The sequence below is a fragment of the Rhea pennata genome, chromosome 1, assembly GCF_028389875.1.
Source record: "Rhea pennata isolate bPtePen1 chromosome 1, bPtePen1.pri, whole genome shotgun sequence".
NCBI classification, from domain to species: domain Eukaryota; kingdom Metazoa; phylum Chordata; class Aves; order Rheiformes; family Rheidae; genus Rhea; species Rhea pennata.
In genome coordinates, this window is record NC_084663.1 from 159,337,027 (window position 1) to 159,355,649 (window position 18,623).

General features: G+C 37.1%; 1 protein-coding gene across 2 annotated transcripts in view; it reads right to left on the reverse strand.

Annotated features, from left to right (window-relative positions):
• Positions 1–18,623, reverse strand: part of PCCA (propionyl-CoA carboxylase subunit alpha) — a 294,626-nt gene that overhangs the window by 202,384 nt on the left and 73,619 nt on the right. For both annotated transcript variants that reach the window (XM_062566813.1, XM_062566814.1), the window contains exons 7-8: positions 8,030–8,161; positions 1,783–1,819 (exon numbers count right to left, since the gene is read on the reverse strand). In XM_062566813.1, the coding sequence (XP_062422797.1) occupies positions 1,783–1,819; positions 8,030–8,161 (169 nt within the window). The remainder of the gene's footprint in view (positions 1–1,782; positions 1,820–8,029; positions 8,162–18,623) is intronic.

An 18,623-nucleotide genomic window follows, 5' to 3' on the forward strand; every position in this document is an offset into this window, starting at 1 on the left:
GTATCCAATCACATATCAAGTGTTTTTTACATAAGAAGACAGATGCATTACGCACATAAGAGACTTTAATCTCACCCTGGTTTAGGTCCTTTGAAAATACAAGTGATTGGTTTGTATTCTGAATGTACTGTACTTCCAGTACTTTGCTTCTGATTAGGCAGAGGCTTGACTGAACTGATCAATTGATCAAAACGGGGCAGGGGGGTAGGCTAGAAAGGACTTTTTTCAATACATGACATCATACTGCAAACTTTTTGTATGCAAATAGCTTAAGAATTTGTCACCCAAAAAAAAAAAAAAAAAAAAAAGTCCTCCAGCTGTCTGTAATTGGCTTTAATATCTGCAGATTTAAGACTGACTTTATATAATGACCTCCAAAGTGCTGCTGATATCAAAGACAGGAACTGGCCAACAGAACACCAAAAGAACTAAGAAGAAAATTAAGCAAGAGAACATTTTAAAAGGTGTTTAAGGAAGTCACTGAGTGCCTTCCTACTTATACTAATCAAAACAGTCAGCGTAAAAATACTTGCAGGAAATCTTTAAAAACCAATAGCAAGACCACCATAGAAACGAAACTGTCATGGACACTGCATGCCTTTTCTTAAGCACTAAATCCAATTTTAATTTGCCACTTCTCCTAAGGTTCTAATTTAACTTTTAACTTCTCCCTTTTGTTTCTGCTTGAATAGCAGTGATTGCCTGATTTCTCAACGGGGACATAAAGGCTTACCCACAGAAATGCTGACTTCGGTCGCGGCACCCTAAGAGCCAGTCAAGCCTACACTGGGGAGGTTTCAGTGCAGTTAACACCAGCACAAGAGCCCCAAAGTAAAGTGGAATAAAGTTACGCTGATATAAAAAGTCACCCAGAACAATGTATGTCCCAGTTTCTATTTCACACAAGGCACGCCCATAGCTTTTGGCGCAGGTGAGATGTATTTGCAGTGGGAGCTCTGAGCAGCTATATCAATAGGATAGGCTTCAAATACAGATAAATCCTTAGAATCATATGACTGTGATACACACATACATACAACTATCCTAAATATCTTTCATGGCTACTGTCTCATAAAACAAAATGGTAAAAATGTGAAAAAATCCTTATTGCATTAGACGCTCCTTCTAGAAAGAATTTAAGAATATGTAATTTTAAGCACAGGGTTAAATACTTCCCCTAATATTAAGCCTTACTAGATAAGAGTCAGAGCTCGTTAAATATATTACACTTAACCTTCATCAAAATAAATCCCAGACAGTTTGCTGGTTGTTCTTTTCACCATTCTTTAAGATATCAGAAGCTGACTCTGGAATAAAGCGACTTTATTCCAGAAAGCTTAGAACAGAGAAAAGGTTGGTGGTCTGAATGATATTCAAGCTAGATGCAGCCCACACAGTGATGAAGAATGAAGAACATATCATTGGTGCTGGCAGCTCCCATATAAATAGGAATGTGCTAATACCTGACTTCTGTAAAAAGAATACCTTGCCCAGTTGCAAGTATACTTGAAAAAATTCCTTCTTTCGCTAGCCAATCTTGCAAGCAGTCTGCAAATCACGGCTGCACTTGTTCTCTAAAGCCCAGTTTCTTGAGCTAAAATGTGATGATTTAAGAGATAGGGTGTTAATGCCTAGAATCTTCCAGCCCTATAGGCAACAGGGAACTTAAAAACTATTAAAACATTATTTGTTCTATAGGGATTACTTATTACACATTCAATTTAGTCAACCATGTCTGCTGAGAGGCACGCAAATCCCACCATAGCTAATTTAAGAACTTACCAATTTCCCTTGCAATTCTGACAGCTTCATCTGCATCCTGTAAAAGCAGGAAATGAGACCCAACGTTAATCCCATCAGCCATTGCACTGTGTCCTGAGGGCAGTCATATATTGCACTACTGTCTCCTCTGATTCATTTAATGTTTGATTTTACAACCTTCTGACCCTTTTCAGCCAGAGGAATGTAAAATTAATACCATAAGTGGAATGTAAATTCTACCTCATCATTATTATACTGAGAAACTCAAAGCAATGAGGAATCAGCTGACAGGAAACATAGCCAGGATCGCAAAATGATTTTCTGCAGTCGTAGGAATTTAATGCTAGAATTTAGAAGTTTACAATCAATAATGGACCATAAATCAGATCGTTAAAGCTTGTCCACTGCCAGCTTGTTTCTGTCCTCTCAGGTATTTGTCATGTTTTCCTGGTTGTTGTCAGTAGGGGGAGTTGATTCTCTATTGTTTGGGGATGATTCAGATTTCAGAAATCTTGTAGAACTTCCTTAAAGATGAAATCTTTCTTTCTACTCAGGAAAAATACACAATCGTTTTATTTACATTCTATTTTTTAGCCTAAAGACAAAAACAAACAAACAAAAAAACCTCCCACCCTTAAATGCATCATTTTAAACTCTTAAAGTTACCTGAAATTAAAAGATTCACACAGTTTCCACAAAGAGTTTGTAGATACTACCATATGACAACTACAAAAATTCTTTTGTCATTGCCACCTATTGCTTCAGCTGACTCACATCACTACAACCACAGAACAGAAAACATAATACAGAAAAAAAGTTTCCAGGGAAGTCAGAGATTAAAACATAAAGTACTTGAACTTCTCATGTTTTAATAACCAAATCTCTTCCGCAGTCGTTAATTCTGCTTCTTTTAAAGGAACACAATACTAAAAAGTAAAGAGGTTAAACAGTGGCATGGGTTAACTTTGAAAATTCCATACAAATTTGCTAATATTTATACTATTTCATGACATACATTAAGAAATTTGTAGAGAAGGCAGTAATGTCTGGAAACCACCAGCTGCTAAGTGCGTCTGAAGCTAAGGGGGTTGACTTATGAACATTAAAATGAAACCTGATACTTTTAAAGCTTTCAAGGCAATCCATTTTAAAAGCACACAGGTCAGAACTTAAAAAAAAAATGCATAAGAAATGTTCATACCTGGTTCATTTATGTCTGATAATAAAACAAAATCCTCTTTAAAAGTCTTCAGTACCTAGTAACAGCCCTATGAAGAATAAGGGGGCTGGCAGGGGAAGTTGTCAGAAAATTTAATTTCCTTTCATTAGCTAGTCTGCTCCACAAATCGGTGCTTGTTAAGTTCAAAGCAGTCCTGAAAGCAACATCAGTTTTAAGTCTTTTTACTCCAGTCACATCTGTTAATGAGATTTTTCCAAGTAACAATTGTTTTTAAGTCAGAGATAAATCTAGGGGAAAAAAAAAATCCTCCCCCAAAAATCAGGGTTTACTGTTTTATTACACCTTGCTGCTTTCCGTGACCCTGTACCCTCCAAATTTTAGCTTAAAGGGATAAAAATGCATGAAAAGGGTCATTTAAGAATGTTAGTGGTTTCCACACATTGAGTTTGAAGGTTCTTTGTTCCTGCCTGTGACAGTTATGCGAGAATACTTCCCCTTAATAGCCTCTCTGTCAGGAAGTGTTAAACCTGCCAAATGCAGACAATTAGAGCCTCTTGAACAAAATGCAGGAAGAGTGATGACTGACGAAGAGCCACGATTATACTCGAGAAGGAAACTTTTACATTTCTTTTCTCTTGCAAATTCAGTCACATATTTGCAAAATAGAATTAAGAGGGAGGAAGCAAAGAAGGCAATTTTTTTTCACTTAGTTACCTGCAAACAAGTGGCTGACTGATACATTGCAAGTCCACAGGAAGGCAAGCTACAAATCATCGCAGGATAACTTTTCACAGCCACAGTATTTACACACGTGTACACGCGTTTTAGTAAGAAACAGCATCATATCAGAAGCACTAACTGCCTCGGTTCTAGCTTGAAAGAAATGGTAACAGATTTAAGACGTCTGCACGGCTATCATTAATTTACATTATTTCAACATCTGTTACTTTTACAGTGATAATGTATTAGAACTCAGGATCTCTGCTATGTATACACAAATTCTCCAGCCTTCAAAGACTATTTCTGAAATCGAAAACAAAAATATGCTGATACGCTGTACTTTAAAGACAAAAACAATCCAAAAAAATCATAAACAACTGACATATGCAAATCTTTGGTAAGAATCTTTTGATCTCTTTCCCAGAAACAGTAAGTTTAATACCATGCGTCTCACCTCCACGTCACATAAACGTGCCAACAGTCTGAGTGCTTATAAAACCTTACGACAGTTGTTTTACATTTTTAGTGCAGGGTACTTATGATAAATGCTTGACATATTTGCTATAGGGGACAAAAAAACTAAAGCAAAAAAACACTTGTGTGTGTGCTACACACAAGACCATATGTGGAAAACGTACAAAGAAAACGCTGGTATTAAAAGCATTTTAAAGTAATTTAATGGACTTCATCTCTCTTTTGCAAAGCCTTCATTGACATATTACTGTTTCCTGTAAAAACACATTAGCTACACTACTATTTTCTCAAAATAAACTGGAGACTGTAAAGAATTATATAATTCTAGCACAATCTGATCGTATAAATAAAATATGTTCAAGATATGCTACAAGTTTATAAAAATCATAAAAGTTAAGAAGACATCATACTATGTTTTTATGAATGGCTGATTTTATCTTTAAATTAGAGACATAAAACATTTTTTTCTCATTTAAAATAATATTTTCCAATCTGCAAATTTCATGTACATGTCTGCTAGGTACCAGCAGGTGGAGAAATTAAAAAAAAAAAAAAAAAAAAAAAGAAAAAAAGAAAAGACTATTCTGATGTAGAGGACTACCATGATGAAATTTAGAGTTTTCTAGAGCTATAAAACACCATTAATTATGAAGAGCTACATAATAGCTTTCACAGCTGAGGATGTTGGGTCTGGAGAATCTCCAAATAAAAGTCATGACTAAGCTCCAACAGTCTCCCCAGCAGTACAGTGATCACTTTAGTATCAGACCCCAATGCAAGAATGTCTGAAACAGATACCCCAAATTTAAGTAAAGTAAATTCATAGCCTTGCTGAAAACCTTCAACATATCCACAGACATCAATGAAACCAAGAAGTCACTCAGAGACGATTAGCCTTCTGGTTCAATATCCAGCTATGTTATATCAACCATAAAAACAAACTGGCTCAACATGGTGAAACAAAACAAAACCTTTCTTCCCTTTCCATTCCTCTGCCAATTTTTCACCACCATATCTCCTCAAACTCATTACTCATTCTCCACTTACTTCTTGTCACTTATTCCTCTTTTAACTATTTAGAGACTACATCTTCTCAGCGCTCACTTTGCTATAGCCACTGCTCATGTAGATTAACTTTTTTTTCTTCCCTGTGATCACCATCTCTCCTAATCAAATTTTAGGAAACTAATTGCAGCTAGAAGCTTTGAACTGAACTCATTTTGAAAGTTTTTGTTGTCTCTCTAGTGGATAGCATCAGATTCAGGTTCTTTACATACGTCCATTGGGCAACTCTTGCCTCAGTCAATAGCTCTATTCTAGTGAAACTGAACTGTGAAAGAGAAGAAAATTACTCTTCAAACTACCTTCTCTATTCTCATTCCACCTCTTTCCGTTCTCAGTTTCACACTTACCTACATTCCTGGTCTAATATGAAGACAGTTGGTTGTGTCTGTTATGCCAAGCATCCTCTTCTTCCTTCCAGGTTCTTAAAGTACAATCTTGAAGGGTTCCTTTCTATTGTAATTTCTGCTGACTTGGAATTTCTCAGCAAACAGCTTCTCCAAGACATTATTACAAGAGCTTAAAAACTCCATTTGATCATTACATCTAAATGCCAAGAAATATAAGGAAGAGGAAAAAACTTGCCCTTTATTTGTGAAGGATCTGTGTACGTGCAGCACTATTTAAGTGCCTGATAAAGAGATAACTCTTGAATTAACAAAGTTTTTCAGTGCAATCCTGAACTGAACAATGAAGCACTAGAAGTTGTTACCCTTTATGCTCACTTTAACTATTCATTCACAAAGAATGGATGCACAATTGATCTTTCTTAACTTCTGTCATTGTTGTCACATAGGCATGAAAGCTGTTTCTTTCCAAGCTTTATTAGATTCTATTGGAAAGACAAAGCCATCTCTAACCAATTCAAGTATCAAGTAGACACTTAACTCCCTCTTAAGATTTGTAAAATTTGTTTCTCAAAAAAAAGAGCCCTGAAAGATTTTGAAAGCCCCTTAACTCTGACTAAAACAGGTGTCCCACAGAATAGCAGAAATACTATACAGACTCCAGTTTCTCATGGACAGCTCTTCTGATTGTATTTGATACCACACCCTTCACTGGCAGAATTGGCAGAACAATACAACAAGCTCTAATCAAATATCAACCATCCTATATGATCTCATTGCTCAGGTATTCATCTCAGCAAAAGCAACAATACCACAGAAAGAAGATCAGAGGACAAACGTGAGCATATATTTAGATCTATAGCAAGGATGAGAATATCAGGTATCAGAAGTTCTGCTTCCTAGAACTGGTAATCAAAGCACTGGTTAACTATTTCATCTAGGAGATGAAATATATAGTTTCCAGTTGGAAACTGTAACACTGGCAATGTCTTTGGACACTCTCTTTCTGATTTGACAGGCCCACCACAACTTTTTAAATTAGTGTTCTTTCGTATCAACTATCTTCAGCTTTTTACAGGACAACCAGAACTAGTGCATAGCTGTGATACGTGAAATTTTCTATCGTAAGTACCAAATAGTTCTCTAGTACATTCTAATCTCACAGCCATTTCATGATTTTAATCATTCTCTCTCACTAGCCAAGGTCTCCAGACATCATCATAGGAACAGTTAACTTTGTGGAAAGTTACTCACTTTACATTCTATTAAACTTTTTTTTTTCCCTGACAGAGTTTAAACATAATTTAACTGATACAACACTGAACATTGTTGTCCTGGTATATGTTGCTCCTTAAAGCACATTCTGCATTCCATCAACACGCTCAGTTGTTCCCAATTATACTGAATGCCTTATTTCATCATGTAAATAAGATTTATGAAGATCAGAGGTCAACGTCAATATCATAAATGAAACTTGAAAAGCTTTTCTCCAACTACATTGAAATATGCTGTTGTTGAAATAGATTCTCACCTTTCCAGTGACTCAAAGTTTTACTCAAATTTTATTTGAAAAAAAACTAACTTGAAAGTAAGTGTCAAGCATAAAAAGTATCAGCCCAGAAGATCAAAGCCTCAGAATATCTAGGCGTATACACTTAAGGTTTTAAAGGGAAGGAAAAAAAAAAAAAAAAAAAAAAAAAGCAATTATATCTACATTAGCACTGATTACATCAGAATACACTGGAAAGCTTAAGAGAAGCCAACATACAATCACTGTAGCATAAGACAAACTAAAACCAAGACATACTTTATTTTATCACACAGAATACAAAAAAAACCCAAAATATTTTAGAAAAAGATCATGCCTTCTAAAAGCCCAGAAGAATCTGAGCTGTAGATTCGGCCAAAAAGACAGCCCTTTCCCCTCCCCTCCAAATTTGGTCATGTGGATTTGGACAATTTCCCCCACCACCAATGAGCTTTGCAACATGTGGAAATTCACAACACCAACACAGACCATAAAATGGAAACACCATATTTTGTAGCAAACTTCATTGCAATTGAAAAATTTTGCTAGCATTGTGTCAGATTAACTTTGGCAATTGTTGGCCAAGACCTTGGCATAAAGTAAAAATGAAGAACTGAGAAACATAAAGCATACATGCAGGCATACATGTAAATGGAACATATGATACATTAAACACACTTACCTGCCTTAATGTTAAATTTCAAAACAAAATTTTAGGGACTCCATAATATTTGTAAGCAGTCCTTAACACATTGTCTGTTATGAAGCACTCTTCCTAGAACTTTCCTCTTCGAAAACATTCTTGCTAGTAAAAATCTATACCCTGCAATTTTTAATTGCATATCTTATTGAAAAAAAAATAAATTTATTATTACGTTTTTCATCACATCTTTGAGAATGTATTTCAATTTAGACACTGATTCTACAGCAGGCAGAAGTAGTTAAATGATTTCTCACCTTGACTACCCCATCAAAGCCAGGAATTGTGTTGACCTTTGCATTCTTGGCTAACAATTTGCTTTCAATCTTGTCTCCCATAGCCTGAATAGCATGTGTGTCAGGTCCAATGAAGGTGACACCTTCCGATGCCTGCAGAGACAATGAAGGTTTAAGTTTAGGAGACAAACTGAAAATCAACAACCCTAAGCAGGCGTTGTCTGGAGTTTAGAAGAGAAAAAACAAATTCATTAATGAAACAATGTTTAGAAAATATAGTAATCTGTTTATGTAACAACTTAATGAAATACAAGCATCATTTCAGCCAGTTCATTATGTGTATGACCTTGTAAAACTATGTATGCATACAGATTCAAAGCCTCTATAATTAGCATTTGTATAAATCAAAGTCAGGCCAAAGAAAAATAGCTGAAAGTCGAAGTATTCCAGCCTGAAAGTTAGAAATCTCCCTTGAGAAAGCAGAGGCCAGCTAACTTGCAATTGAAATAGCCCAAGTGATTTACAAAGATACGTTGGCTAAATTGCAGTTGAAAATTTCATTATGCATTCTTTAAAGTAGATCACGATGAAGTATTAGGATGAAAGAAGAGTCTCTTACTCAACATTTATAAATACCTTGATAATAAGCTAATAAAGACAATAAAATTTGTCTGAATCCTGCAGACAACTCTTTGCCAATATGCATGTGGAGACTGGTTAGCATAAAATACTTTATATGTAGATAGAATGTTGAATTGAGTTTCTTTCTCCTATTTCTCTATGCTAGCAATAGACTTGAACGATCAAGTATATACACTTTTTTTAAACATCTCTCAAAGGTCAATTTTACACAGAGCTACAGGCAATTCCATCAGAACCGTTTCAGTGAAAGATAGTGGCATATCAACAAGTGCATACATATTTCAGAAAATTTATGTCTTTTCTGCCACAGAAAAAAAGCCATAACAATGATTTTAATATTTTAAATAGAGATTATAGCATTGTAATTAAACCATAAAAAGAATAAGCATGCTAGCCTTGCACATTTTTTCAATCTATTTCATTGATTTCTGTCCAATTTTAGATGCCTTTAATTGAACTGATCAGCTTAGAAACAAGTTATTCCCAGCTGAAAGGCAGTTTACTTCATATGAACCCTAGCACTATGGCAAACATTCAACACCTTATACTAGAATTTGCATCTTAATGTTTCACTGAGGTGTCTGCTGCATACATTAAGATTGCCAGATAGTCATTAACAATAAAAATATAGTAACTTGCTAGAGCTTTGTGTTTATGTAACAGTAGTACATGACCACAGAGCACCTTAAAACCTAAGAAAAAAGATACTGTCAAGTTTTGGGGCAATATCCTGTCCATGATTTCTTAAGAACTGAGACCTCCCAACATGCTTAGGTGTCACTGTTTTCACAGTCAGCAGCTTATGGCAGGGACAATATAATAGCAGAAGGTCTACATAGACAACTTCCTGTCGTCCTAGTTAAAGGGGTGCTACAATGGTTCAGGCAACAGAGAAAAGACCAGATAATAAATATTACAGACACACTAGGAAGCTCAATGCAAAGACATCTAAACTAAATGCAGAGCATCAGTTCAGCTACATCAAAGGCTTGTTAGCTTCAATTTACCATGAACCATCTGGGTTTTCATCTCAGCCCACCTTTTCTCTACTACAGTAGGTTTATTAGCTCAGCAACTCGGAATATATCAAGTTGATGAATAGCTGTCTTACAAACACAAAGTTAGGAATACTACATTAGGAGGAAAGACGGGAAAGAGGGGCAGACACAAGGATGTAGATCTAATATTGTAACACCTAAAGATCTGAAATTACTAAAAGGATTAATTTTTAAAAGGAGAAGAAAGGAATTATTTGAAAGCAAACCAACACATTGTTTGGAACTGAACATTTTGGACTGAACATTTTGGAACTGAACATTTTAGAAATAATAACAGATTGCAACCTGAAAACAGGTACTTCATTCCCTTGTAACAACCATGTTTTAAACAGGGTGCCTCAATCTACTTGGAGGGAAGGCAGTTATCTCTTCTGCCATTAGACCAATCTCAAAAAGCCTTGTTGAAAAGGTTCCCCCTTGTATCAGTCACAGCCTGAACATACTTTATTTCCACAATTTCTCCCACAATACTGGCAGTGGCATTTAGCAGGCTGCAAATTCAAGCTTTGCCCACTACTGCTTCCTCTCCACGCACTGCTCTCCAAGACTACCATCAAAAACACGGGCTCTCCTGAGGTCATCAAGATAGTGGATCCAAACTTTTTCTTGTCTGAACAGACCATTCAAGGCTTCCAACTTCACAGTCTATTTCCAGTATTCAACTGCCACCTCTTACATTTTTTACCCATCTCTTCCTCGTCTGACTTTCTCCTGTGAGAAAATGTTGAGATTTTCATTCAGGCTGCAGGTCACAGGAGAGAATGGGAACCATCTTCAGAGCACTAGCAAGAATCCAGCTTTTCAGTAAGAGGGAGACACCTTGCTCAGCTTGCTTTCTCCTTTCATTGCCTTGTGGTAAAGACATTCAAAGTGCCCAGTTCACTCCCTGCTCCCATCTAAGCAGGTAGTTGAGTGAGAAGAGAATAGCTCCATCTAGGAGTGAGATTCATGAACCACCTGAGAAGGAACGCTACAGGTCATTCAGAAAATGAATCGGTTGCAACCACTGTATATTAAATAAATCTGTTCAGAGCTGTAATAACCCACGTGGACACAACCAATACTTCTGATTACAAAGTGACTCTGTGGCACGTTATCTTGTATTTATATTACTCTAATGCAAATACTTCACCTGATGCAATCTAGAACTTCGTCTTCTCAAAATGTGTATTCTTTATGCCCAGAGCTGACAAGCTGCCACTTGTCTACACATGCACCTCTTAGCTTTCACTGCTCTGAACCTTTGTACCTTAAACAGAACTGTTCTTTTCTATTTTGAACAAGAAGCAGTTTAGTACCACTGGCTATTCCCCCACTTCCCTGGTTAGTTCACTTCATCCAATTATCTCCAGGAATCCAAAGCAAAATTTAATTCAATGGTGAGATCACAAGATACCTGGACACAAAACTCAGCAGGCTATTTTCTGCAAGCCGTAAATCATCAGTACATTAAGACCTACCAAGACAGATCCACTCTGCCCCATCTCTTCCTCGTCTGACTTTCTCCTGTCAGAAAACGTTCATTCAGGCTGCACCTCCTAAATAGAAAAGGGGTGCATTCTTTGACATGACTTGCTGCTAATTCTCGCTAAGCTCACAGAAAAGACTTTCTGTCAGCTTAAGGCACTAGTGGACAAACTCATACAAGTCTTGTGACAGCAATTTAAGGCACCATCACTTTAAGCTGCTTCCTGTAGCCCTCTGCCAAAGCTTGTCAGCTCATCTCCAAAAAAACACCCTAGCTTCTTCAATGTCAATGTTGGGGGATGGGGAAGAGTTTTCAAAACTCTGGTACCTGATATAAAGAAATGCCAAAAATAGAACACCAAGAAAGGATGTGGAAATACCATTTTCAGCTGCCATAAACATTAATCAGCACTCATCCATTAGCACCCTCAGTTCATGAAGCACAAAAGTGGTGCAACTGTGCCAGAAAATTTCCAATGCAGCTAGTCCATCCATACAGACAGCTCTGCCAAGGTAGCAACAAGCATTAACCCTGCATACACACAAAAACTTACACATTACATAGCAAATTCTTCCACGTGTTCACACATACAGTGTACTCCAATCTTGAAGATAAAAAGACTTGACTGCAAGGGAGCATGCCAAGTTTTCCCATAAACATAGAATACTATGCACTTGCATTTTCTTTAGAAATGTACCAGCAATTGCTGCATTGCTGCTCTACTTTGCATATCCAAAGGTAGACTAACAACAAGAGAGAGTATTAGACAAAAGAATGATTTCATAATACATTTATGTCTACCACGTTAATCCTTCTTTTGACTAAAAATAGATTTTGAAGAGATTTCCCCTTCACCTCTATTTTTGAAGGCAGTGACAGTTGGTTTAATTACAGTGCCATAAAAATCACAGTTTATTCTTTTTCTTTCTTTAAGCCATACAATAGCTTTATTCTACCCTCAGTAGTATGCAGGACAGTGAATATAATAAAAAACAAAAGAATGATGTCAAAATAAGACAAAGTAACAGCAAGATTTGGAAAATCTATTTGGGGCTTCTACGTTTGAGCTGTATGATGAACTTCAGTCTCACTGCACTGGACCTATGGCTGCATAAATCTCCATCCCCCTGATATTTGGAAAGGACTTGTCAATCTGATATATCCCTGTTGGCATGAGGTAACTAAAGTGACCAATCCTAAAGAAGGGATTCCTTTGCGTATCCTACTTGAATTTATCAATGCTGATTCGCAATTACTGTGTTTTACAGCAAGAAGTAGATCTTGCCTCAATGACAGCATAAGAAAGACTGAAGATAGGAAAGCACGAAGGAGCAAAAAAGGTACAAGTAGCTTTTGTACACATATGAAAACATGTATATGTCCACATATAGAAACTTTTTAATACAGTAATTACTAACCGTTTGCAACACGCATTATTCTGTGGCTTATGATCACATGGCAAAAACGAGCCAAATAACTGCTAGGTCTCTCAACACTACAGGAAATGAACTATTCCAAAACAAGCAATACTTAAATTTTCACCGTCTTGCTACATTAGTTAAAGGACAATTAAGTACACTTTTTGGCAACCTCATTCAAGCCAAGATGTTTGAGCCTGCACATAACCAGCTTAACACAGGCAGCTCCAGCAAACAAGGAGATATCCTCAGTCACTACAGGAAAAATCATCTAGGTATCAAGAATCTTAGGTCATCTCTCCTTCCACTCAAGCCACACTGATATGGTAAAGAACCACTTCAAGTGCCCATCTGCTTCCATGTGCAAGAACCCCTATAATTATCTCATCACACAGAAGTAATGGCAATAACATGAGCTTTGTGCTTGTTCATTCCTGGTGCCTGAAACAGTCTTGGGAAAGCGTTTCTCTTCTCTGAGGAAGAAATGGCTGACAGGCTGGAAGGATCTCAGGAGTGATCACAGCTGTTCTACCTCACTGAAAATAAACTCTTCTATGCAGGCACAGAGCTAATTTTAAACATGTTCATGAAATTTACAGGAGAACCCAAACAACCTGTTACACATAGCTATCTGATAGATTCACAAACTAAGATTTACAAATGAAGCTTTTGGGTTACTCAGATTCAGGACGCTGCATAGGAGAATGCAGGCAGTAATGGTAATTTACTCAGAAGAAAGGGTCTTGACAACCCCAGTGCTTCCAGTTTGATAAGCTCAGAGGCTGCAGTCTATCAGGAGTGACTCGAGAAGCAACTCAGCTCAGCCTGGTTGCTTCTCCTTTATTCTCTTTCCTTCCTCTCCTGCATATCCCTTCCCACAGTGTTCTCCTTCTCCAGGGCAGGCTGTGGCACTGCTCAGCCGACCTAGCTGACTGACATGACAGAGGATGGCCTAGGTTTTTTAAAAATTGTTTTCCATGGCTATACTGTGTTAAACCTAACAAAGCACCTTTATGGGCACTGGAAGCAGCACAAGTAGTGGGAGCAGGCACCAGACAACAGTGAGGCAGGAGCAAGAACTTTGGGGACTTTCGTTTCTTTTTTGTTTGTTTATCTGTTTTTGTTTTGGAAGCACTTCCTCTCAGGTGTGCAATGGGGAGAGGGGTGTCTGAAGGTGCTGCCAAGTCAGACTACTCTTATGTTTCGGTCTGCATTTCTGTTTTAAGGCTTGTTTTAAAATAAAATGTTACTCCTCTAAGGAGCACTGTGTTTGAGCCTTCAAATCACTGCTTGTATCACCTCTGACGTATGCTGTCAAGCAGTGGAACAGCTGAGGAGCAGAAGAGAGCCAGAAGTAAAATTCTGTTGCAGTTAACAGAAAAGCGTGATCAGCAGCAAGCATGAGTAACAATTTAACCATATTTACTCAAAAAGTTGGTGAATAATATTTTGAAGGAAAGCCCATAGATAAGAACCCCAGTGGATACTGGTATCATAGGTCTAATTTGCAAAGAGGTTGTATTCCAGTCTCCAAGTTTCCATCATCCTTTCCTTACAGGAAAATCTGTAAAAGGATTCAATGAAACCGTAATATTTAAAGCTTTAAAAGCTAGGTCCACCAACGCTTTCACAGCCATCAAATCTTTCAGGGAGACTTTTGGAAAAGCAAATGATCAATGGGTTCTACTACTGTTAAATGTTCACAGACACTGAGAAGTATCTACTGGTAGAGGTTAACACTCAGATAAATGGACCACCTCTGTATCAGAATGCATGCAGCTGATGAATCCTCTTTCACTGCTGTACTAGGGGAAAATTGGCTCAATTTTTCCAACCTGAGTACACTGGCAGAAGAGCCAGTCAAGGAAGTAGATCCCCTGGGGAAGAGAGGGGGCCAAAGTCTGGTAATTATTGAGTTCCAGAAGAAGTGGCAGCTGCCACAGGTAAGGGCTCCCACCTACAGCAAGAATTGACAGCTCACTAGAAGGAAACAGGCCTGTACAAGCAACTGTCTGCAGTCACATATGAAGCAGAGGAGATAAGTGGCACAGCTCAAGAATGACCAGACAGGCTAGCTCAGCTCTAAAACATCAGAAGTCACACAGGCTAAAAACAGAGATGCAAGAGAGGTTTAAACAACCCAGAAAACCATGCAGAGGGGAATTCCGATTGGAGTGGCCAGATGAAACATCCAAAAACAAAAAAAAAAAAAAAAGAAAAAAAAAGAAAGGAGAAAAGATTCAGAAGTCCTACTGGGAAAAAACAGACACACTGACAGCTGCTGAAAAATACAGGGACATCAACAGATAACCTAGAAATACAGGAATTGTTTATTCAACACTGGGAAGGAAATATACTATAAGAAGCATTTACTCAATACCTAAGTGATACTGAACTAGTAACATGCTCTACAACAGAATGCGGTAGAGAACACCCTAAAGCTTTTTGCTAGATGCATAGAAACCATCTAACAGCTCAAGCAACTGAACCCTATTGCTGAAGTTAGTGTTACTGAAGGCTCAGAATAACGAACATACAGACAAATGGTCAAAGATATGCACAGATATCAATCTGTAAATTTAGAGGTGACATGGAGAATTTCACACTATGCAGTCTTATGATAAGCTAGAAGAAACTTTAAACAGCAACATGCTTAGGTCTTGCCATGTACCACCAAACCATTAACGCTCCAGCTGTTCAGCAAACAAGAGGTTCACCAGTCTTCTTAGAATGCAACAATGCAGAACTTTTGCAACCCCAGTGGTATTGAGAATAAACATACACACACACACACACACACAAAACTTTTACAGCAACAGTAGCATCCTTCATTAGAACAGGTACTAAAAAAACAGAAGAAATATGAGAGCCCTGATTAAGTAAAGAACACAGGTTCTTCAGGATAGCCTAATGACAGAACAGCATAGCACCTATGAAATGAATACTGTACATTATATAAGCAAATGGATAAATTGATAGAGTGGCAGATACTGAATCATCCTACTTTTCTCTTTGACTACATCTGCCTTTGGCTACAATCACAATCACTGTAGTTCTTCCCCAGGATCTGGCTTTTGTTTTGCATGAGCATTTGAGAAGGAGGGCAAGTGTTACAGCCACCCAGGCTGGATACAAAACAAGCAGGTAAACTATAATAGCAACTAGCCTGGGAAGTACATAGTTATTCGGTGATTGGGAAGGTAGCAGAACCCAAAAAACTTCCCAGAGGAGGGAGACAGAGAAAGAGATGGTGGTGAAGAATAGGGCTGCCCAGCCTGCCAGATCTCACTACTTGTTATAAGTCCTGCTTTGAAATAAAACTTGCTATCACTTGGCTAAGAAATACTGCATTTTATAAGCCAGACCCAGCACTCAAGCTGTGTTACCACTGGTGACACTATACAATACCATTTTAAATCTCAGTACCTTCCAATTCACTCAGACTGAGTCTGTGCCACAGAGGTGTATATAATACCGTCTGGGCATACATATTGTAAGAAAGTGATATATCAAAAAGATGCTTCTTTAAAAAGGGAAAAGCTAATGGAACAAAAAAGCTTTACCCAAAATTGAATATTGCTGCATTTAAGAAATTTCACAGTTCTTAAAACTAAAATTATAGAACATTAAAGCACTTTCAAACCATTAACTTAAGTATGAAAGAAAAGATTATGGCATTCTAAAAACTGAAAACTAAAATCCACTAATTTACCTTGAAATCAACCAATCAACCAACACAGAGCTCAACTGCCTTGTTTGACACATATCTCCCTCCCTCCTCCAATTCTACAGGTTAACAAACACCTTTTAATCCATCATTGCAGGAAACAGATCTGATTCACCTAATCTCACTGCGAATCTCTGTTCCTGACAGTCTTCAAACAAAACCAATAGCTTAAACCACACATAGCTATAAAAATACATTAATCAGTTACCAGAAAAATATTTTGCGCTAAAATTAGATTTTAACTGATCTAGTGCATTTTTCCTACCAAAAAAAAAAAAAAAAAAAGAAAAAGAAAAAGAAAAAATCAGTGGAGCCAATAGTCCTATTTAAGTTCCATCACTATGATGAGACAAACTTCTGAAGGATCAAATAAAAACAGGACTTTTCCAAGTCCACTTCAATTTGTGCAAATGAGATAATTCTGCCTTCTCTGCAATTAGCTGGAAAGAGAATGGGGGAAAATAGCATTTTTTAAAGGTATATATTTTCCCCTAAACATAGTATATGCATATTCAAATAAGTAGAAGGTAAGAGGAAAGAAATCAATCTGTTAGCCAGACTACTCTTAAAGCTTAAATATAGTACAGGTACTGTTACTGAACCAGTATGAACCTAATTAAGGTTTATAACTCCACTGTCCTCAAAAAGTGTGCATCTCAAAAGACGTATATAACCTCCCGCATAAGCATCAGCAAACAATAAATTGAGATGGTCAGCATTACCTTGATCAAAAACAATGCAAAGAAAGCTGGTTTTAAATGTAATCTTATAAACCATCTCCTTTTTTATTATATTGAAGTGGTAAGTTTACAGGGTTAAAATCGTGCAAAAAGCAGGCTAATATGCACACATCTTCCTTAACAAGACAATTTTGGACACCTCATCATCACTAAGTACACATATAAAAGGTACATGTACTTATGCCTTTTAAACGAAAATAAGTTTCATTAATGAAACATTCTGGAGTTTATATTACACTAAGTGAAAAAAAAAAAAAAAAAAAAAAAAAAAAACATAGCTCAATCTCCAGATCGTATCTATGCAAGCAGGAAAAAAAAAAAAAAAAAAAAAAAAAAAAAAAAAAAAAAAGCACAGAAGCAGTTTTTCTCATGTACTCAAAGCTACAAGACTCAGCGAGAACAAAAAGTGTATTGGTGCTGTATACTTTTAAGTTTTCTCTTTGGATCTGATCACCAAGCTGAAGTCTTGCTTAATTTCATTTAGAAACAGTTAAAGCTTTACAACAGTCTACATATTTTTTTACACCTTTACCCAGAACCCAAATGCAGTACTGAATTATCTAAGTTTTCAGAAGTATTTCTCAAAGAAAAACTATTACAAAACTTTTTGTATGCCATATCACTGTCAGTGATCAACTGCTCTGTCACCTACCAAATCCAAAGTCCTCTCTTCCCTCTTGCCCAATACAGAGGCATAGGAGCCTAGTTCTGCTCTGTCACAAAAAGCTTGAGCATTCAGCTTTATTACAAGTATTGAATACTCAGAAAATTTAGGGAGAAACAGATGAAACATGTAAGAATTTTCCCTGGATGCTTTCCATATTGCTTTTCTCCACTTCATGGCATTGAGACCAGCCCTGATTTTTACATGATAAAGAAAATCCGTGGAACTAATCCTAGAAACCTCTTTCTGTTTCCTCGCTTAACACCTCCAGGCGACAGAAAAGACAAAATGCTTCATTTGCATCCTTAAACATTAGAAACTGCGAACGAGCCTTTTCAGCTGCAAATGTTATTGCATCTACATTTCCAGAAGAGAAAGAAGGTTAAACAGTCTACTCAGGTTTATGTTAACTCATCTCTTTTTAGCACCATAAGCAGTACAAAGAGCAGAGAATGTGGAAGCTTAACAGCCCAACCTCTTTCTTCATTACGTTCAATTAGATCCTGGAAATGGATATAGCTGCCGATTACAAGAAGATAAAGAGAGGAAATCAGGTATGCACAAAGGAAATGGCAAACACTAAGAAGTGTAATCTTAGTCTTCCCAGTCCTTTAGCTTCACGAAGACCATTTCATTTTTCACACAACACAAACAAGTTCTATCAATCTTCTCCACCGCATGACCACAGAAGATGTTGCCTCATGTGAAAGAAGCGTGTTTCATCATTAATATAAACCCCTATTGTTGGACAAAATCATTCTGATTGCACGAGCAAGGTAGGAAAGACTTCTTGCCCAATGTGCGGCATAGTACTCCATCTTACGAATTAAAGAATAAATGTGAACCATAGTCAAATAGCCAAGCGCACTATTAACTTATTTTATTTTGGAACACAATT